This window comes from Ascaphus truei, chromosome 13, assembly GCF_040206685.1.
Source record: "Ascaphus truei isolate aAscTru1 chromosome 13, aAscTru1.hap1, whole genome shotgun sequence".
Taxonomy (NCBI): Eukaryota; Metazoa; Chordata; class Amphibia; order Anura; family Ascaphidae; genus Ascaphus; species Ascaphus truei.
In genome coordinates this window covers 11,013,563-11,034,873 of record NC_134495.1, presented here as the reverse complement: position 1 = coordinate 11,034,873, position 21,311 = coordinate 11,013,563, and the positions used below count along the sequence as shown (strand labels likewise).

Genomic DNA, 21,311 nt, shown 5'->3' with positions numbered 1-21,311 from the left:
GGTAGATACGGGGTGGGGCTCGTCTCTTTGGGTAGATACGGGGTGGGGCTCGTCTCTTTGGGTAGATACGGGGTGGGGATCGTCTCTTTGGGTAGATAAGGGGTGCTGCTCGTCTCTTTGGGTAGATACGGGGTGCTGCTCGTCTCTTTGGGTAGATACGGGGTGGGGCTCGTCTCTTTGGGTAGATACGGGGTGTGGCTCGTCTCTTTGGGTAGATACGGGGTGCGGCTCGTCTCTTTGGGTAGATACGGGGTGCGGCTCGTCTCTTTGGGTAGATACGGGGTGGGGCTCGTCTCTTTGGGTAGATACGGGGTGGGGCTCGTCTCTTTGGGTAGATACGGGGTGGGGATCGGCTCTTTGGGTAGATACGGGGTGGGGCTCGGCTCTTTGGGTAGATACGGGGTGGGGCTCGGCTCTTTGGGTAGATACGGGGTGGGGCTCGGCTCTTTGGGTAGATGAGCCGTGTAGCTTTGAATACCAAAAAAAGTTAGTCTGAAAGAAACTGTGCATTTATTATTTGTAATTCTACAAAATGTGACATTGTGCTAGGAACAGTGCGGCCCCGCTCCAGGGGACCCCTCAGATAAAAGATATTACAGAAATGGGGAGGGGGATGTTGCTGCTTTAATATTTAATCACATTACCTTCACGAACCCTTATACTGCACCCACCAACAGGTCAGGTTTTCAGGATATCCCTGCTTCAGACAGATGGCTTAATCAGAGGCTCAGTCGAAGTTTGCACCACCGGTGCTGAAGCTGGGATATCCTTAGAACCTGTCCTGTTGGAGGGGCCTGAGGGCTGGAGTTGAGCCCCCCCGCCCCCGGGGTTGAGGGATTATACGACCGGAAGGATTTACTGCAGCGAATGCAATCATGTGTTGTACTTTTAAGCCGTGTAGTAAAGCGGGGGGCAGCAGGGCCCCCTCCCCCTGTACTCACCCCTTCCCATGTGCTGCTGTGGCTGCAGAGAAGCAGGACGTGCACCAGTTCCTGCTGGATAACCTGAGCAACGGGGGGATCCTGGAGATCCTGATGAGGTACCTGAAGGTCATCGCTCAGAAGTTCCTGGTGAAGTGGTTGCCGGGTTTGGCTGACATTGTGCTCAGTATATATGCCAGCTGGAGGAAGCATAGCAGCGGCCTGCCCAACCCACTGCTGAGGGACTGCAGCAACCAGCACATCCGGGTAATGGGCAACCTCATACAGGGAAGCGGCACATCCCTTGTCCTTGTGTTTGTTTGTTAGTCTACAATCTATTTGTGGGTATCAGTATATTGCAACATTGGTGGATTGCTTCTATCTGTGTATTTCACATGAGCTTGTGTGTGCTGTCTACACGTATATCAGTGTTATTTGCATTGGATGTTGGGAGTGTTTCTGCTACACACAGAAAGAGTATACAAGTAACTTTCTCTAATACCCACATCAATTCATTGCAGCCTTTGGCATATGTGATTTTTTTTAATATTGGCAGTGCACATCCTCCCATTGTTTGCATATTTAACTACAGCATATTATTACTCCTATAACTGTGGTTAGTTACCATTACTGCACTTACCATAGTGATAATAGTTTGCAAATGCAAGACTGTGGTCAGATACAACTACTACACTTATCACAGTGGTAATAGTTTAAGTGCAAGACTGTAATAGTTTAGATTGCAAGGGTCTGTGGATTAACATCAGAGTAGCATTAATATTATGCAGTGATGTTAGAGCTGCGTCATGTTATACTGTACATGGCTTTTATATGTAGATAGCTACCACAGACTCTTTGCTTCAATTGTTAGCAATTATAAGAACTTCATTGCTGCAAATTCTGGTTGCCCACATTATACAACATCCCCCTATTGATTGTATATCCTATTATATTATTGGATTATTTACCACATCTGTATTCAGGTACAACCACTGCACTTCATATAGTGGGTACAGCGTGTCCAGTGCAATACTGTATACATTTAGATTGCAAGGGTCTGTGGATTCTCATTAGATCAGTATTACTATTATGCAGTGATGTTAGAGCTGCGTCATGTTATTCATGGCTTTTATAGATATATAGAGCAATGAGTTTGTGGTAACTATCTGGGAGTACCCAACAAGTACTTCATTGTAGCAGCAACAACAACAATACACAACACATTGCATGAATATCTGAATAGCATTTATACATATACACAGATAAGGTTTCTCCCTATATTTTAATGTTTATCTTACAATACACACTTTACAATAATAAGCAAGTGTAGACCTATATTATCTTTAATAATTAAATGTTAAGTTTTAACAGCCTTGGTGTGCACCATTAATGTGCTTCTTTGTGAGTATGACTTGGTTACCAGTCATTCATTTTTTGATTATATAACTTTATATCATATAGCGCTTTTTCCCTAATGGAGGACTCGGCGTGTCACAATTGCAGTATAGCGCACGGTACGCAGCACATAGGATGGTTACATACACAGTCCCTGATCAGATGAGCTTACACTCAGTTTGTTTGTTTTTTGTTACCAGAGGCACAGGGTGATAAAGTGAGTTGCCCAAGGTCACAAAGTCCCCTGCGTCAAACTCGATGTCCTTATCAGAGTCGGTGCCTTTACTCACTGAGCCGCTCCGTCTCCCCTAATTATCTTCATTGACATGTTGCTGTACTATGTCCTGCAGGATATGATGGTGATGAGTCTCTCCTGCATGGAGCTGCAGCTGGACCAGTGGCTTCTGACCAAAGAAAAGAGCTCTACAGGTGCAGATATAACCTGGTGACCTTGTTACCTGTGCTAGACGGGATGAGCAGGTTCAGATCTCTGATCTCTTCCCCATACCCAGCCCCTTCCCCCCCCCCCCTTCAGTATTTTGTAACCTGTGGTCCTCCCGCTCCCTCTGCAGTGTCCCCCCGGAAGGGCCCGGCCGGATTCACCATGGACAGCTTTGGGCCGGACTTCCCTGGGACTCACTTCCTGGAGGACCACATGCTGATGTCCTTTGCTGCCTCTCAGCGGGACCTGTTCCCAGACAGCTGGCTGAATTATGTGGTGCGGGTGTACTGGCTGAAGGCACGCTTCCTGGCACTGCAGGTCTGTCCCAGTTAATAACGTCAATCCAAGCTGGGGGTCTCTGGGGGCCGGACCCCATTCATTTCAGCTCCGGGACCCCCTGCTTCTGCAGATACAGACCTCCGTAGCCGCTCTGCTCGACCGCTGTTCATAGCTCCCAGGGGCCAATAGGAAGCCGTTGCATCAGGTGCGTCTTCCTATTGGCTCACTGGAAGCGGGAGCGTTACATTTTGCTGAGATACCGGCACCCCCTTTGGAGGTCTGGATCTCGGGAATCAGGGGATCCCCAAAGCTGAAACTAATGGGGTTCTGCTCAGAAGACCCGCTGCTTCAATCCCATGTTAAAAAAAAATAAACGTATAAATTGCCTCTTTAACAATGTACTGCTGCCAACGTCTCAGAGTAACACCTTGCTTGGCTCATACATGAGGGGTTCATTAATACGGAGCCCCTTCCTTCACTTAGGGGGACATGGAGCAGGCTGTGGAGAACTTTGATATCTGCACTGACCTGCTCCAGAGCTCAGAGGCCACTCAAAGCAACTCTGAGAGTGAGGAATCCGTGGTCATCAGGCTGCCCAACCTACAGCTGGATTCCACCGTGTCCGTGGAGGAGGTGAGGTCTGTGTATGTGTGTTTCTGGACCGACCCAGAGGTCCCAGTGTCGGCGTCTGTGTGTAAGACAACACTCGGACACCTAATATCTGTAGCCACAATATGTGAAGCAGCTGCCACTGCCACACACCACATCCTAACTCTGGTAGAACAGCAGAGCGCTGCCAAGAACAGCTACAAGACGTTCTCCGGGGAGAGGGACTGTGCTACACTGAGGAACAGGCACTCAACAGTTACGTTACCATTTAATGATATCACTCTGCCTGAGCATATCTCATCAGGTGGTAACACCACTCCAAAGTATTTTTACTTTGTTACTGAGCAATGTATGAAGGCATAGTAAATTAGAGGCCCGCCGTTATTTCAGGTACTAAACTGCCTGTACATGAACAGGTTACAGGTTCAAGCACTTGCTATTCTGCCTTAAAATAAGCAGTAACCGTAAGTTATGTGACTCATGACTGGAGACCATAACATTACCTGTATGACCAATGTTTTGGGGTACACAATGCAGACCATTGGCTAAACGGTGGGGGTTCTTGTGAAGTCTCTGTATATGTATTTGTTGTTTAATTACCGCTTGGTGCTCTCGGCCTACGTGTGGTTGTGTTGCCCGAGCCGGAGAATTCGCTCCTGACATACAAGTTGTGACCAGGTCGGTGAGCAGTTTTGTCGTTGTCCTGGCCTCAGGTTGAGAACAGCTTGAAGTCCCTGGAGAGATGCCAATCCCTGGAGGAGATCCAGAGACTACATGACGTGGGGGACTTCTCGTCCGTGGTGCGCCTGCTGCGTCCCACACTCTGTCTGAGCGGCTACAGCCGGGCCAAGCACCTGGACTTCATGACCTCCACCCCCGAGAGGCCAGCACAGCTGCTGCTCCTGCAGGTCAGGACCAGGGGGCTGGAGGGACGGGACAGTGAGCGCCCGGTCCCCGTGTGTGACGAGAGCTGACGTCTGGCGTCCCTTTCTCACAGGAGGCCCTGCTGAAGCTGGAGGATTTCCGGCAGTGCTTTGAGTGCTCGGAGGTGGCCCTGAATGAAGCTATCCAGCAGATCCTGAACCTGACGTCTGCCACGGCAAAGGAGGAATGGGTGGCCACAGCAACACGGCTCCTCACGGCAATCGATCTGTCTCTCTCATCCGACAGCAGCATCCTGCAGGAGCCCGTGCTGACACAGCGTCTTATCCGCCTGAGCAACAACCTCATACAGGTAACACAGACTCGCTGACCATATACATGTCTGACCCGTAACCTCACATAGTAACACTGAGACTCTCACACCGCCTGCTGTATACATGTCTGACCCGTAACCTCATACAGGTAACACAGATTCTCACACCGTATGTCTGAGCTGCAGCCTCACACGGGTATCGCTGAGACGGTATCAGTACCATCATGTGCCCACAGCATCTACCTTGTTACAACAGTCTCACCGTGAGCCACTGAAATATCGTTCCCACAATCCCCACTTTTCTAACACACACAGCTGGGCTTCCCATGGGGCATTAGAATCCCTGTCACCTGGGCGGGTGGTTACTGCACGTGCCTACAAGAATACGTGTCCACATAAATGGAGATCCTTACCCCGTTCTCAGCAGTAACCTTTAGTAGCACTGCGGCCTTTGCTTCAGACTTGGAGGGTAAATGATTGACGGGGATATGGGCGAGTTTCACAGTCTGTTTCACGTATGCACAGATCCCACGGGGCGTTGGAACGTTTGTCTGGACGATGTGTTGGGAAGAGCAGCGACTTTGAAGCTCCCCTCTGCCTCCCTTTCTCCAGGTGATAGATTGCAGTATGGCCATCCAGGAAGAACCCAAAGAACCGTCGGTGTCCTCGGTGCTGCCCTGGATCATCCTACACCGAGTCATCCAGCACGAGGATGAGACATTCCGCTCCATGTACCAGCAGCATCTCCACACTGACGGCAAAGAAGGTAATGCTACAGAACCGGGTGTGTGGCGAGCACGGACTGCAGAGCCGCTCTGTGTATTGCCTGGGCAGCCGAGCACAGGCTGGGGAGATCGCTGTAGGTGTCAGGCTAGCACAGGTATAGGAGCCTGTGTGTCTATATGTCCGCAGCTGATGTCTGTCTGTCTCTTGCAGCAGATCCCGACACCCCGATGCTTCCATCCTCCCTCATGCTCCTGAACACAGCCCACGAGTACCTGGGCAGGAGGTCCTGGTGCTGTAACTCAGACGGCGCTCTCCTCAAGTTCTACGTGAGTTCCCATTCAGGGACCTGGTGTTTTCTGGTGCAATGTGTGTAGCAGAGGTCCGTGGAGCTGCTAGTGAGCAGAATGCAGTGCACATTAGATTAGGTACTGCACAGGGATCATGCTGTGCCTCTGCATGCGAGGGTGAGGCATTCATGCAGCTGCTCTGACACCACGAGATGAGGATCCTGAGCACCCCCAGCGAGATGAGCCGGACACCCTTCCTCAGTGAGGCATGTCCGCTTACAGTGCGGTTTGTAACCTGCTTGGCCTAAAAAAAGCCTCTTATTTGTAAATATGTATATTTTCCTACTTGCTCCCTGAACGAAGTATCTCACCAATAATTATGGTTGTGTTAGGTTGAGCCACATAGGTCATTTCTATTGTTTGCGATATTGCATTAACCACAGATGTTCTATTAACGGGGGAGAGACTCCAGTTCATAAAGGCCACCAACAGGTCAGGTTTTCAGGATATCCCTGCTTCAACAAAGGTGTCTCAATCAGAGGCTCAGCCACCTGTGCTGAAGCAGGTATGTCCCTAATACCTGGCCTGTTGGGGGCCCTTGAGGACTAGAATTGCCCACCCCTGCACTAACATTGCTGGCCCCTTTTTCAGGGATTACAAAATGTAGAGACGAATATAACTGGATCAGATACCAGTCTGCTCACGATCTAAGTAACCGGGCTTGTAGGAGAATATTCACTGCCACACAGGTTTTAATGGGGTATCCTCTGCAAGCATGAGATGATGTACCCCCCAGATACTGAGCTACGAGTGCTTGGAGATCAGATTTTAGTCCCTAGAACCTATAAATGAGTTGATGGGGCCTGTGTTGTAGAAAGCTATATACCACCTCTCACCCCTTCCCCTTATTCTTTTGTATCCCCCCCCTTCCCTTTTACGCAATAACAATACAATTTTTGTAATAAAAAACTATAGAGGTTCCCCAAACCTTGTAACACGCTTCTGCATTCCTGCACGTAATGTCCGGCACGTTCGGTTTAATGACGATGGGGACAGTTTGCTGCGAGCGTCCCTGGGCACAGCGCGTCTCAGGCCTCCTCTCCTCCTCCTGTGAGCGTCTCAGGCCTCCTCTCCTCCTCCTCCTGTGAGCGTCTCAGGCCTCCTCTCCTCCTCCTGTGAGCGTCTCAGGCCTCCTCTCCTCCTCCTCCTGTGAGCGTCTCAGGCCTCCTCTCCTGCGAGCGTCTCGGGCCTCCTCTCCTCCTCCTATCTCCTGTGAGCGTCTCAGGCCTCCTCTCCTGTGAGCGTCTCAGGCCTCCTCTCCTGTGAGCGTCTCAGGCCTCCTCTCCTCCTCCTATCTCCTGTGAGCGTCTCAGGCCTCCTCTCCTCCTCCTCCTGTGAGCGTCTCAGGCCTCCTCTCCTCCTCCTCTCCTGCGAGCGTCTCAGGCCTCCTCTCCTGCGAGCGTCTCGGGCCTCCTCTCCTCCTCCTATCTCCTGTGAGCGTCTCAGGCCTCCTCTCCTGTGAGCGTCTCAGGCCTCCTCTCCTGCGAGCTTCTCGGGCCTCCTCTCCTTCTCTCTCCTGCGAGCGTCTCGGGCCTCCTCTCCTGCGAGCTTCTCGGGCCTCCTCTCCTTCTCTCTCCTGCGAGCGTCTCGGGCCTCCTCTCCTGCGAGCGTCTCGGGCCTCCTCTCCTGCGAGCGTCTCGGGCCGCCTCTCCTGCGAGCGTCTTGGGCCTCCTCTCCTGCGAGAGTCTCGGGCCTCCTCTCCTCTCTCCTGCGAGGGTCTCAGGCCTACTTTCCTGCGAGTGTCTCAGGCCTCCTCTCCTCAGAGCATCTCGGGCCTCCTCTCCTCTCTCCTGCGAGCATCTCAGGCCTCCTCTCCTGCGAGCGTCTCAGGCCTCCTCTCCTGCGAGCGTCTCGGGCCGCCTCTCCTGCGAGCGTCTCGGGCCTCCTCTCCTGCGAGCGTCTCAGGCCTCCTCTCTCCTGCGAGCGTCTCAGCCCTCCTCTCCTGCGAGCGTCTCGGGCCTCCTCTCCTCCTTCTCTCTCCTGCCAGGGTCTCGGGCCTCCTCTCCTCCTCTCTCCTGCCAGGGTCTCAAGCCTCCTCCTCTCCTGCGAGTGTCTCAGGCCTCCTCTCTTCTGCGAGCGTCTCGGGCCTCCTCTCCTCCGGCGAGCGTCTCAGGCCTCCTCTCCTTCTCTCTTCTGCGAGCGTCTCGGACCTCCTCTCCTCCTCTCTCCTGCGAGCTTCTCGGGCCTCCTCTCCTCCTTCTCTCTCCTGCCAGGGTCTCAGGCCTCCTCTCCTCCTCTCCCCTGCATCTCCCCAGGTGCGCGTGCTGCAGAAAGAGCTGGCGGCTTCCACCAACGAGGACACCCACCCCTACAAGGAAGAGCTGGAGACGGCGCTGGAGCAGTGTTTCTACTGTCTGTACGGCCACCCCAGCAAGAAGAGCAAAGCGCGCTACCTGGAGGAGCACAGCGTGCAACAGGTGACCGCGGGGGGGGGAGGGTGTGCAGTCACACCGTGCAGCAGGTGACCGCGGGGGGGGAGGGTGTGCAGTCACAGCGTGCAGCAGGTGACCGCGGGGGGGGAGGGTGTGCAGTCACAGCGTGCAGCAGGTGACCGCGGGGGGGGAGGGTGTGCAGTCACAGCGTGCAGCAGGTGACCGCGGGGGGGGAGGGTGTGCAGTCACAGCGTGCAGCAGGTGACCGCGGGGGGGGAGGGTGTGCAGTCACAGCGTGCAGCAGGTGACCGCGGGGGGGGAGTGTGTGCAGTCACAGCGTGCAGCAGGTGACCGCGGGGGGGGAGGGTGTGCAGTCACAGCGTGCAGCAGGTGACCGCGGGGGGGGAGGGTGTGCAGTCACAGCGTGCAGCAGGTGACCGCGGGGGGGGAGGGTGTGCAGTCACAGCGTGCAGCAGGTGACCGCGGGGGGGGAGGGTGTGCAGTCACAGCGTGCAGCAGGTGACCGCGGGGGGGGAGGGTGTGCAGTCACACCGTGCAGCAGGTGACCGCGGGGGGGGAGGGTGTGCAGTCACACCGTTATATGCACATCTTTGTCATTCTTTCTAAGGACGTACCAAAGCACAGATCTATACACGCTCCCACTCTATATAGCTACACTAGTTGGGTAGTCGTCGGTTAAGCCGGCTGAGCGGCCCTGCAAGTTACATGGGTGACGAGATGTATGTGCAGTGAGATCGGAGGCGGAAGGGGTTCCTATGGACGGATCGGGCTTCATGGCGATGCTCGGGGGGGATGCAGTAGTTTGCTTTGCGTATCGGTCCCAGCTGTTGTGACACTTGTTCCTGGTATTGTGCAGGGCGGGGTCTAACCTTTTCTGTACACGCCTCATGTCCGGGGCCGTCTATCCCCCGCAGGTGGAGATGCTGTGGGACGAAGCCCTCCTCATGTTTGAATACTTTAAGCCCAAGACGCTGCCGGAGTTTGACAGCTATAAAACCAGCACCGTGTCTGCTGATCTGGCTAACCTCCTGAAAAAGATGGCAACCATCGTGCCGCGCCCAGACAAGCCCATGCTGAGCATGGACAGCGTCTCGTCCTACATCGAGGGCACCAGCTGCAAGGTACTACCACCCCAAAAACACCATAGGTTACTTCTGTCTCTTAGTCCTTGTGTCACCCTGCGGTGGGAGGGACAGGCACAGCAGAGTATACGTTCCTTTTGGTGTCCATGTTGCACTGCAGGATCATATAAAACCTCTGGTATCAACAATCGAGTTCACGGGAGTGTCCTTCCTCTACGCCCGTTGGTATCCGTGGTAACAGGCATGGGAAGCGGCAGACTTGGGCCCTTGTGTGGCACTGTGGTGGTACACGCAGACTTGGGCCCTTGTGTGGCACTGTGGTGGTACACGCAGACTTGGGCCCTTGTGTGGCACTGTGGTGGTACACGCAGACTTGGGCCCTTGTGTGGCACTGTGGTGGTACACGCAGACTTGGGCCCTTGTGTGGCACTGTGGTGGTACACGCAGACTTGGGCCCTTGTGTGGCACTGTGGTGGTACACGCAGACTTGGGCCCTTGTGTGGCACTGTGGTGGTACACGCAGACTTGGGCCCTTGTGTGGCACTGTGGTGGTACACGCAGACTTGGGCCCTTGTGTGGCACTGTGGTGGTACACGCAGACTTGGGCCCTTGTGTGGCACTGTGGTGGTACACGCAGACTTGGGCCCTTGTGTGGCACTGTGGTGGTACACGCAGACTTGGGCCCTTGTGTGGCACTGTGGTGGTACACGCAGACTTGGGCCCTTGTGTGGCACTGTGGTGGTACACGCAGACTTGGGCCCTTGTGTGGCACTGTGGTGGTACACGCAGACTTGGGCCCTTGTGTGGCACTGTGGTGGTACACGCAGACTTGGGCCCTTGTGTGGCACTGTGGTGGTACACGCAGACTTGGGCCCTTGTGTGGCACTGTGGTGGTACACGCAGACTTGGGCCCTTGTGTGGCACTGTGGTGGTACACGCAGACTTGGGCCCTTGTGTGGCACTGTGGTGCTACACGCAGACTTATAAGGCCCTTCGACCTTTTCTATGCCACATTTTCTGTTTCCAGCACCAAAGTCCAGTGGGTTTCTTTCAGGTGCCGTTGCTCCCCGAAGGCGCAGAGACCTCTCCTGTGGTGCTGAGTGAGTTATATTACCTGCTCGCTGACTATCACTTTAAGAACAAGGAGCAGTCCAAGGCCGTTAAATTCTACATGCACGACATCTGCATCTGCCCCAACAGGTGTGTGTGTGGTGCAAAGCGGGGTATCTCTCCGCGCCTCTCTCCCTTTCTCTCCCTCTGCGTCCCGCGGTCTCTGCCTCTCCCCCTCACCTGCCTGTGCCCCCTTCCCTTGGGCTGCAGGTTTGACTCCTGGGCTGGCATGGCCCTGGCCCGAGCAAGCCGCATCCAGGACAAGCTCAACTCCAATGAGCTGAAGAACAACGGTCCCACCTGGAAACACTCCGCGCCCGTGCTGAACTGCTTCAAGCGGGCCCTGGAGATCGACCGCTCCAACCTATCGCTGTGGATCGAGTACGGCTCCATGTCCTACGCCCTGCACTCCTTCGCCTCGCGCCAGCTGAAGCAGTGTCTGAAAGAGCTGCCCGCCGAGGTGGTGCTGCAGGTAAGGGGCCGTCCGCAGGGGAGGCGGGAGCAGCTTATTCTGAGGGTTACCCAGAAGCACCAAATGAGGGTGACACGGGAACACGAGTCATAGCGGCTACCAGGACAGTTGTGCATTTACACAAGAGGGAAATTGTAACTGTGCCAGAGCTGTAGGGTGGCCGCTGGGTATTACATTGGTGACAATATAGGGTATATTTGGAGCAGATGCAGTCACACTAGAGGCCTCCTGTAAGGGTTGCCCGCAGAGGTAATAGCAGGAGACGTGTGTTGGGAGAATAGATGTAGGCTTTTATTTAGCCAAAGTTCATCAACAACAAAAAAACAGGCTTTTTCTCAGCCAAAGTGCAGCAGAATAACATAGAGCTTTTCTTAGCCAATGGTCACCCGTAAAAGTCTAGCAGCTTCTCCGCAGTACACAGGTAGATATATACATAGATCTGTTTTTCAGATGTGTGAGGGACTGCATACTACACACCTATAGTGAGAGATATGACCCTAATAGATCGGAGTGATTCCCGGCTCTGTCTCATACAGTGATGGACACTGCCGGCCCTACACATCACATATGGGAAAGATAGCTGCTGCAGATAATGTCAGCCTTCGTGCCCGGGTTATTGTCGCCCCCTTTCTGCAGATGAAGGAGCGTCGGGACAGCATGCTGGAGACAGCCAAGCAGTGCTTCACCTCTGCGTCGCGCTGCGATGGAGACGGGGACGAGGAGGAGTGGCTGATCCACTACATGCTGGGGAAGATAGCGGAGAAGCAGAAGCAGCCCCCGGAGATGTACCTACAGCACTACAAGCAGGCCGGGCACTACCTGCACGAGGAAGCCGCCCGCTACCCCAAAAAGATCCACTATCACAACCCTCCGGAGCTGGCCATGGAGGCACTCGAGGTAACCAGCTCACAGAGGCACCTTGGCAGGTCGGTACTCACCTGGAGGATGTGCCACTCAGTAGGAGCTTTCAGGGCAGGGGGTCACAAACATGGCGGTGCTGTAATAATGTAGCTGTAGGGAGGATAGAGGCTCCGCAGCAGGACTGTATGCATGGGTGCAGCAGAGAACTGTGTGCTGAGGGGTGCAATAAGCAGGACGCTTGTTGGGTGCTGACCTGTAGTAACAGAGGAGGTTCTGTGAGTAAAGAAACAATGACGCTGAGCTTGGAACCTGGTTCAATTCCCGGTGTCCGCTCCTTGTGACCTTGAGCAAGTCACTTTATCTCCCTGTGCTACAGGCACCAAAAACATAGATTGTAAGCTCTGCGGGGCAGGGACTGTGTCTGTAACAATCCTATGTGCTGTGTACTGAGCGCTGTGCTGTAGTGTGACGCGCTCTGAGTCCCATTGGGAGAAAAGAACTATATGAAATAAAGTTATTATTATTATGTGCCGAGAGGATGAAACAAGGTGTCAAGTGCCTGTGTTGCTGAACTGCAGGTTCCAGGTACATCAGGAGAGGTGCGTGTGTTTAGCGGGTATGTTGCTGAACTGCAGGTTCCAGGTACATCAGGAGAGGTGCGTGTGTTTAGCGGGTATGTAGGCATTGTACAGGTTCCACGTACATTCAGAGAGGTACGTGTGTTTAGCAGGTATGTAGGCGTTGTGCAGGTTCCAGGTACATTGGGAGAGGTGCGTGTGTTTAGTGGGTATGTCGGCGTTGTGCAGGTTCCAGGTACATTGGGAGAGGTGCGTGTGTTTAGCGGGTATGTTGGCGTTGTGCAGGTTCCAGGTACATCAGGAGAGGTGCGTGTGTTTAGCGGGTATGTAGGCATTGTACAGGTTCCAGGTACATAAGGAGAGGTACGTGTGTTTAGCGGGTATGTTTTCGTTGTGCAGATTCCAGGTACATTAGGAGAGGTGCGTGTGTTTAGCGGGTATGTAGGCGTTGTGCAGGTTCCAGGTACATTAGGAGAGGTGCGTGTGTTTAGCGGGTATGTAGGCATTGTGCAGGTTCCAGGTACATTAGGAGAGGTACGTGTGTTTAGCGGGTATGTAGGCATTGTGCAGGTTCCAGGTACATTAGGAGAGGTACGTGTGTTTAGCGGGTATGTACTGTAGGCATTGTGCAGGTTCCAGGTACATTAGGAGAGGTACGTGTGTTTAGCGGGTATGTACTGTAGGCATTGTGCAGGTTCCAGGTACATTAGGAGAGGTGCGTGTGTTTAGCGGGTATGTACTGTAGGCGTTGTGAAGGTTCCAGGTACATTAGGAGAGGTACGTGTGTTTAGCGGGTATGTACTGTAGGCGTTGTGAAGGTTCCAGGTACATTAGGAGAGGTACGTGTGTTTAGCGGGTATGTACTGTAGGCGTTGTGAAGGTTCCAGGTACATTAGGAGAGGTACGTGTGTTTAGCGGGTATGTACTGTAGGCGTTGTGAAGGTTCCAGGTACATTAGGAGAGGTACGTGTGTTTAGCGGGTATGTACTGTAGGCATTGTGCAGGTTCCAGGTACATTAGGAGAGGTACGTGTGTTTAGCGGGTATGTACTGTAGGCGTTGTGAAGGTTCCAGGTACATTAGGAGAGGTACGTGTGTTTAGCGGGTATGTACTGTAGGCGTTGTGAAGGTTCCAGGTACATTAGGAGAGGTACGTGTGTTTAGCGGGTATGTACTGTAGGCGTTGTGAAGGTTCCAGGTACATTAGGAGAGGTACGTGTGTTTAGCGGGTATGTTTTCGTTGTGCAGATTCCAGGTACATTAGGAGAGGTACGTGTGTTTAGCGGGTATGTAGGCGTTGTGCAGGTTCCAGGTACATTAGGAGAGGTGCGTGTGTTTAGCGGGTATGTAGGCGTTGTGCAGGTTCCAGGTACATCAGGAGAGGTGCGTGTGTTTAGCGGGTATGTAGGCTTTGTGCAGGTTCCGGGTACATTAGGAGAGGTGCGTGTGTTTAGCGGGTATGTACTGTAGGCGTTGTGAAGGTTCCAGGTACATTAGGAGAGGTGCGTGTGTTTAGCGGGTATGTACTGTAGGCGTTGTGAAGGTTCCAGGTACATTAGGAGAGGTACGTGTGTTTAGCGGGTATGTAGGCTTTGTGCAGGTTCCGGGTACATTAGGAGAGGTACGTGTGTTTAGCGGGTATGTAGGCTTTGTGCAGGTTCCAGGTACATTAGGAGAGGTGCGTGTGTTTAGCGGGTATGTACTGTAGGCGTTGTGAAGGTTCCAGGTACATTAGGAGAGGTACGTGTGTTTAGCGGGTATGTAGGCTTTGTGCAGGTTCCGGGTACATTAGGAGAGGTACGTGTGTTTAGCGGGTATGTACTGTAGGCGTTGTGAAGGTTCCAGGTACATTAGGAGAGGTACGTGTGTTTAGCGGGTATGTACTGTAGGCATTGTGCAGGTTCCAGGTACATTAGGAGAGGTACGTGTGTTTAGCGGGTATGTACTGTAGGCGTTGTGAAGGTTCCAGGTACATTAGGAGAGGTACGTGTGTTTAGCGGGTATGTACTGTAGGCGTTGTGAAGGTTCCAGGTACATTAGGAGAGGTGCGTGTGTTTAGCGGGTATGTACTGTAGGCGTTGTGAAGGTTCCAGGTACATTAGGAGAGGTACGTGTGTTTAGCGGGTATGTACTGTAGGCGTTGTGAAGGTTCCAGGTACATTAGGAGAGGTACGTGTGTTTAGCGGGTATGTACTGTAGGCGTTGTGAAGGTTCCAGGTACATTAGGAGAGGTACGTGTGTTTAGCGGGTATGTACTGTAGGCGTTGTGAAGGTTCCAGGTACATTAGGAGAGGTACGTGTGTTTAGCGGGTATGTACTGTAGGCGTTGTGAAGGTGTGTGGTGAAGCATTCCGGCCTGCAATAAAATCCCATCTTCTGCAGGTATATTTCCGCCTCCATGCTTCAGTCCTGAAGCTGTTGGCGACACCTGACCACGGACTGGATGCAAAAATACTGTTCACCTTTATGAAGGACGCCTCGGAAGGACCGTTCGCCAGGGGAGAGGAGAAAAACACGCCCAAAGCCACGGACAAGTAGGTGCCGCAAGGACACAAACCCGTGTGCAAAGCCAACTCTGCCCAACATGTCCCATGTACATTCTCTGCACCCCTTCCATACGGAACTGCCCATCAACTACAAAAAAGCTACAGGGGTTCTCAAGACCCCCCCCAACAGGTCAGGTTTTAAGGATATCCCTGCTTCAGTACAGGTGGCTCAGACTTTGACTGAGCCACTGATTGAGCCACCTGTGCTGATGCTGGAATATCCTTAACTGACCAGTTGGGGGGTCTTGAGGACTGGAGATGCGCCCCCCTGAGCTTCGTGAAGATAATGATACAGGGTTTATTGAAAGGGCCAGGAGCGGAAGATGACCCTCGGAAGTCAGCGACCCACACAATGTTTAGTCTTGTATGGCGCTGGCGGTGTACTCGCTGAGCCGCTCCCGCAGCCCGCACCACTTTATCATCACACACGGTCTTGTCTGTAAGGAGACCAGTGACCACACGCTAGCGTTGCTTTTCTCTGTTCCGGCGCGGCGGCAGGCGCGGCAAATCCTAAGGGTGTCTCAGTCCACGTGGTTTAAATCAGAGCCGGGGGCTTTAAAATGAAGGACAAAATCTGCTCAGTCCAAGCAGCAGGGGCTACGCCGCGCAATCCCCACACCGTTGACCCCCTTATGGGACGTTTTGCTGCGACCACAATGCTGCAGAGACACTTTTCCGCAGGGCAGCTCGCCGTGGGACACTTCGCCGCGAGGCCCGCCCCGCACTTGACTGATAAAGCCAAGTCTGCCGCTCCGACAACTGCATGTGTAAATGTCCGGTGCGGGACCGCTACGCCGCCTAGTCCTGCGGGACATTTAAAGATGGCGCGTTGGAGCGTCCTGTCGAGGCAGTGTAGCGGTCCCACGTGGGACATTTAAACATGAAGTTGTCGGAGCTGGCGATAGGGCGTGGCAGACCTGGCTTGTCGGGTCGGGCGCGCGGCAGACGGCGGTTGGGCGCAGGAGCTGACATCCTGGCAAAATGTCCCTGCAGGGGGCGTTTTGGCAGCAGCAAAACGTCCTAGACCGATATATGGGACCCTGTATCTCATAGATCCGAGTGTTTATACACCATGGTGCGCACTGCTGTTTCGCATACGCTCGGCACATCTTTGCTGGCCCCTGTGGCAGCGAAAGGGTTAAGTCCCCGCGGACATTTCCTAAGTCCATTTTTCACTAAATTACTTTTTCGGGGGACACTGCTTGAAAAAGTCAGGAAAACGTGGAACCAGGATCCGCTTTTCCAAGGTTTGGCCAGGAAGTGCCGTGCAATTACTTGTTCCGTATCCCCCACACTGCACGTACAGGCAAAAGTGACCGACCACGTGTCACCTAGTCAGAGATGTAAAGGGGACCGGGGACACAGATGGTTAATTATTTGCAGGTGTGCAGCTAACTTTTGTCTTGTATCAACTATGATCTGTGTGCTTTCACAAGCGGGTTTCTTTCTACCCAGAATCCTTTTCAGGGCCCTCGAAACACTGTCTGTGTAGTTGTGCTCTCCCTGCTCACTCCCACTCTCTCCTGCCCTCCGCAGGGAGAAGCCTTGCACACTGGATGAGGACTCTCACTCTTCGGCTGGGACATTGCCAGGCCCCGGGAATTCCATTCCATCCTCCTCCGGTCCAGGTCTGACATCTCCACCTTACACAGCCACACCGATTGACCACGATTACATCAAATGTAAATCCCCCCGTCAACAGGCCACGCCGGACGGTACAGTCCCCCCTTTTCAATACCGCCAGCGCCGGGCAGAGCACTACTCGCGGGGGAGGTGTGACCAGGGGAGCTCCTTCTGCTCATCGCACGGCACTGGCTGGCACGCTTGGTGGCAGGGCAACCTTACTGCAAACTAACCTGCTCCTTAACCCCTCCCCTGCTTGAAGGGCTCGTTATGTGGCAAATGGGATAATCTCAGGGGCTACATCTAATGCTAAACTAAACTCAAGCCAAACCCAAACGGGACTTAGATATCAAATAATGGTTTCTCTCCCCCTGCCCGCCCCCCCAGCTCAGCACTATGGCACGTTCCGCCCCTGGTAATCCTGCTCATATAGATGCAAGATATCAGACGGCATCCCGCTTTGTGCCGAGGCGCAGCGAACCGGGGATGTTAGCTGAAGATCAGAGCGAGCGCGTAATGTGAGATTGTCAGGAGAGATAGCGGCTCGCAAACCGATCGGTGGATCTCGTCCGCACAAATCCAATTATAGAAGTAAAACAACTGAATGGAGGAACGACGCCCAATTTAGCCGTGTAAAAGTTGGGTTTTAAACTGGCTCGGTTTCTTTTCTGCCATATGCACCAGTTTTGCCATTTTTGTAAGTTGTAGCCCCCTGTGTCTCCTCAGGGGGGCACTTTGCCACTGTCCCGTTTGGAAAAGGTTGTTACCCACCGGATATTTTATTTTCTGGCTGGTGGAAGTTCAGAGATTGAACGGTCCCCTCTTACCTAAATCTATACCAATCCTCCTCTGCACTTTGCAAATACCTATTTACTGCTGGACAGGCCGGAAATGCACTGCAGAGAAGCTGTGCCGGACGCCCCCCCCTTAGCGAGTAGGGTCGGTACTGTGGCTGCAGAGGAGTAACTGATACAGAATAAGTAAGCACTACATTCCAAAACCGGACAGCACACTTCACCCCGTCCCCAGACTGACCCATACCAGACACCCCTCGTCCCAGACCAGTCCTCCTCCCCCCCCCCATCTCCCCCAAGTCCCAGACCTCCCGATCTGTTTAAAAAGCTCAGCAGCAATGTAAAGCTCTCAATCTGTTTTTCTGTTGCCAGTTTTCCAGGTCAGTGCTGCACAGGCCTGCGACTCGCTGCTCTGCATTGTTATAAAGCGCTGACGCTGCGACCCGGGTCTCTTACCCCATCGCTGGCACAGGGCACATTGCTGGGCACGGCTGTCACGTCTGAGGCCTGCCCGGTAATTAGCTGAGCCACTGCCTGGGATGCCACGGAGCCGAGCAATGAGCTGCTAGCCACTGACATTGCCTGCGTGATCCTTGAGCCTTGCTCTCCCCGGTGCTGTTCCTTCCCTCCCCGCTTTAACCTGTGGCTGCCATGCTTTGCCAAACTGTCCAGATTGCCGCGGCCGGGGGCTCCTCTCAGGCTGTGTTTTTCGGGCTGCTAGCCGCATTGATTTCGTACCAAGCCCAGCGTAATGCGATGAGTGTCGCCCGTGTGTGGGTTTAGCTGGGAGCAGCAGGCTTTCTATATGGCGAGCTGCTGCTCCCTCCCCTCCCCCCTCTGTGCCACGGAACCAAATCACCACCTGAGAGGTCATTAACATTTACAGTTAGAGCCGGGGCGGGCACAGGTGGCTCAATCAGTGGATCAATCGAAGACTGCGCCGCCTGTGCTGAAGCAGGGATATCCGTAACACCTGACCTGTTGGTGGCACTTGAGGACTGGAGTTGCCCACCGCTGAGTTAGTGTTTGTTGGAGTATAATTCACAGAGGTGTGTGTGTGTGTGTGTGTTGTAATGTGTGCTCTATACGCAGAGCAGTGTATATATGTATCACACATACAGGCGTGTGTGTTTGTGTATCTGTTGTATAAGCAGTGTAATGTGTGCTCTATACGCAGAGCAGTGTATATATGTATCACACATACAGGCGTGTGTGTGTGTATCTGTTGTATAAGCAGTGTAATGTGTGCTCTATACGCAGAGCAGTGTATATATGTATCACACATACAGACGTGTGTGTGTATCTGTTGTATAAGCAGTGTAATGTGTGCTCTATACGCAGAGCAGTGTATATATGTATCACACATACAGGTGTGTGTGTATCTTTCATGTATACAGTGGACTGCAGCCAGCACCCACAAGGATGGCCACTACCCAGACCTGGTTTTCACAAAATAATTTTCTCTCTCTCATTTCTACATTTCCCCTTTTCCTCTCTCTGACCTTCACCTTATCTCCTTTTCTCTCTCGCTTCTCCCCTTCTCCACCTCCATCTCCCCCTCGTTTCTGCAGAGACCTGCGCTCTATTAACCTACCAGCCTTTGAGTCCACTTTACGCTCCTCCCTCTCCTCTCTCAGTTCTGCTCCAGACCCTGACAACCTGGTCAGGAACTACACCTCTGCCCTATCCTCTCTTGATCTACATGCCCCGCTTTCTCTCTGCCGTCCTCGCCCTTCTAACCCCAGACCCTGGCTAAATTCCCACACGCGCATGCTGCGTTCCTGCACTCGTTCCCCTGAACGCCTCTGGAGGAAATCTCATACGCTCGCAGACTTCATTCACTACAAATGTATGCTGCCCTCTCTCAGGCTAAACAAAAATACTTTTCTTCACTAAGCAACACGCACAAGTCTAACCCACGCTGACTCCTTACTCAGGCCACCCTCGGCTGCCTCTTCTTCCTCCTCCATCTCACCTCAGGACTTTGCTGACTATTTTAAGGAAAAGGTGAAATCCATACATCAGAACATCCCCTCTGTTTCCTCCTCCCAGTCTACACCGCTTCCTAACTCTCCTCCTGCCTTCCTAGACTCATTATCCGCTGTCACAGAGTAGGATGTGTCGTTGCTGATCTCCTCTTCTCCCTCTACCACTTGCCCTCTTGACCCCATTCCCTCCCATCTCCTAAAACCTCTTGCTCGTACTATAATCCCTACTCTCTCGCACACATTTTTAACTCCTCCCTCTACTCTGGTACCTTTCCCTCTTCCTTCAAACATGCAACAGTTATACCATTACTCAAAAACAGCAAGCTTGACCCTACCTGTCTTTCTAACTATCGACCTGTCCCCCTCCTGCTTTTTGCCTCTAAACTCCTTGAACGTCTTGTATTCTCTCGCTTGTTCCACTTTCTCAACACCTATTCTCTCCTAGACCCTCTACAATCTGGCTTCCGCACTGCTCACTCCACGGAAACAGCCCTCACTAAAATAACTAATGACCTCCATGCTGCCAAAGACAGAGGTCATTACACTCTGCTCATATTACTTGACCTCTCTGCAGCATTTGACACCGTTGACCACCCTCTTCTCCTTTACATTCTCCATACTCTTGGTATTCGTAACAAAGCTCTATCCTGGATCTCCTCTTGCCTCTTCCATTGTACTTTCAGTGTCTCTTTTGCAAACACCTCCTCCTCTATCGATTTCTCTGTGGGGATACCCCAGGGCTCTGTCCTGGGACCCCTTCTCCTTTCTCTTTACACACTCTCTCTTGGTGACCTAATCACATCTCACTTGGGTTTAAATATCACCTCTTTGCTGATGTCACAAATTTACCTTTCAACCCCTGACCTTACACCTGCTGTACAGACCAAAGTTTCTGAATGTCTCTGCGATATCATCCTGGATAGCCCTACGCCGATTTAAACTTGACATGGCAAAAACAGAGTTCCTTTTACTTCCTCCCAAACCTGGCCCTACAACCTCCTTCCACATTACTGTTGGAAGTACTATCATTCACCCAGTAGCCCAAGCACGCTGCCTAGGGGTCACACTCGACTCTTCTCTCACATTCTCCTCTCACATTCAAAACGTCTCTAAAAACAGTTGCTTTTTCCTCCGCAATATAACAAAGATACGCCCTTTCCTCTGTTGCTCGACTACAAAAACTCTGACTCAGGCCCTCATTCTCTCCCGTCTTGATTACTGTAACCTCCTGCTGTCCGGCCTTCCTGCCTCTCACCTGTCTCCCCTACAATCTATCCTAAACGCTGCTGCCAGAATCACTTTACTCTCTCCTAAATCTGTCTCAGCGTCTCCCCTGCTGAAATCACTCTCCTGTCTTCCTATCAAATCCCGCATCTTGCACTCAATTCTCCTCCTCACTTTTAAAGCTTTACACTCTTCTGAACCTCCTTACATCTCAGCCCTAATTTCTCGCTTTGCACCATCCTGACTCTTGCTCAAGGATGTCTTCTCTCTACCCCCTTTGTATCTCTAAAGCCCTCTCCCGCCTTTAACCTTTCTCACTGACTGCCCCACACCTCTGGAATGCCCTTCCCCTCAATACCCGACTAGCACCCTCTCTATCCACCTTTAAGACCTTAAAACACACTTGCTTAAAGAAGCATATGAGTAGCACCGTGGCTGATACTAGACACCTGAAACATAAAGCTTGGCCACCTGCAGACGCACTTACCAGAACACCTTCCTACTGTCTCTGTTCGTTCTTCATACCAATTAGATTGTAAGCTCTTCGGAGCACTTATTCCCATGATCAGTTATTTGTATTATTTATTTCTACGATTGTCACGTGTATTACTACTGTGAAGCGCTATGTACATTAATGGCGCTATATAAATACAATTTTGGTTATACCTTGACGTTGGTATGCAGGCTTACGACGCTTTGGCCAAAGGGTTTAACTAAATAACCAAGCA

The 21,311-nt window shown here is 52.6% G+C and overlaps 1 protein-coding gene across 5 annotated transcripts in view; it reads left to right on the top strand.

Annotated features, from left to right (window-relative positions):
- The window catches only part of CABIN1 (calcineurin binding protein 1), an 89,526-nt gene that overhangs the window by 14,026 nt on the left and 54,189 nt on the right, over window positions 1–21,311 (top strand). For 2 of the 5 annotated variants that reach the window (XM_075568476.1, XM_075568475.1), the window contains exons 12-26: window positions 970–1,187; window positions 2,666–2,744; window positions 2,888–3,075; window positions 3,520–3,669; window positions 4,359–4,553; window positions 4,643–4,879; window positions 5,453–5,606; window positions 5,777–5,892; window positions 8,169–8,330; window positions 9,221–9,427; window positions 10,443–10,588; window positions 10,709–10,970; window positions 11,607–11,867; window positions 14,791–14,942; window positions 16,491–16,582. In XM_075568476.1, the coding sequence (XP_075424591.1) occupies window positions 970–1,187; window positions 2,666–2,744; window positions 2,888–3,075; window positions 3,520–3,669; window positions 4,359–4,553; window positions 4,643–4,879; window positions 5,453–5,606; window positions 5,777–5,892; window positions 8,169–8,330; window positions 9,221–9,427; window positions 10,443–10,588; window positions 10,709–10,970; window positions 11,607–11,867; window positions 14,791–14,942; window positions 16,491–16,582 (2,619 nt within the window). Of the gene's footprint in view, window positions 1–969; window positions 1,188–2,665; window positions 2,745–2,887; window positions 3,076–3,519; window positions 3,670–4,358; window positions 4,554–4,642; window positions 4,880–5,452; window positions 5,607–5,776; window positions 5,893–8,168; window positions 8,331–9,220; window positions 9,428–10,442; window positions 10,589–10,708; window positions 10,971–11,606; window positions 11,868–14,790; window positions 14,943–16,490; window positions 16,670–21,311 lie in introns of all 5 variants that reach the window. The other 3 variants (XM_075568472.1, XM_075568471.1, XM_075568473.1) reach the window with 2 other exon arrangements.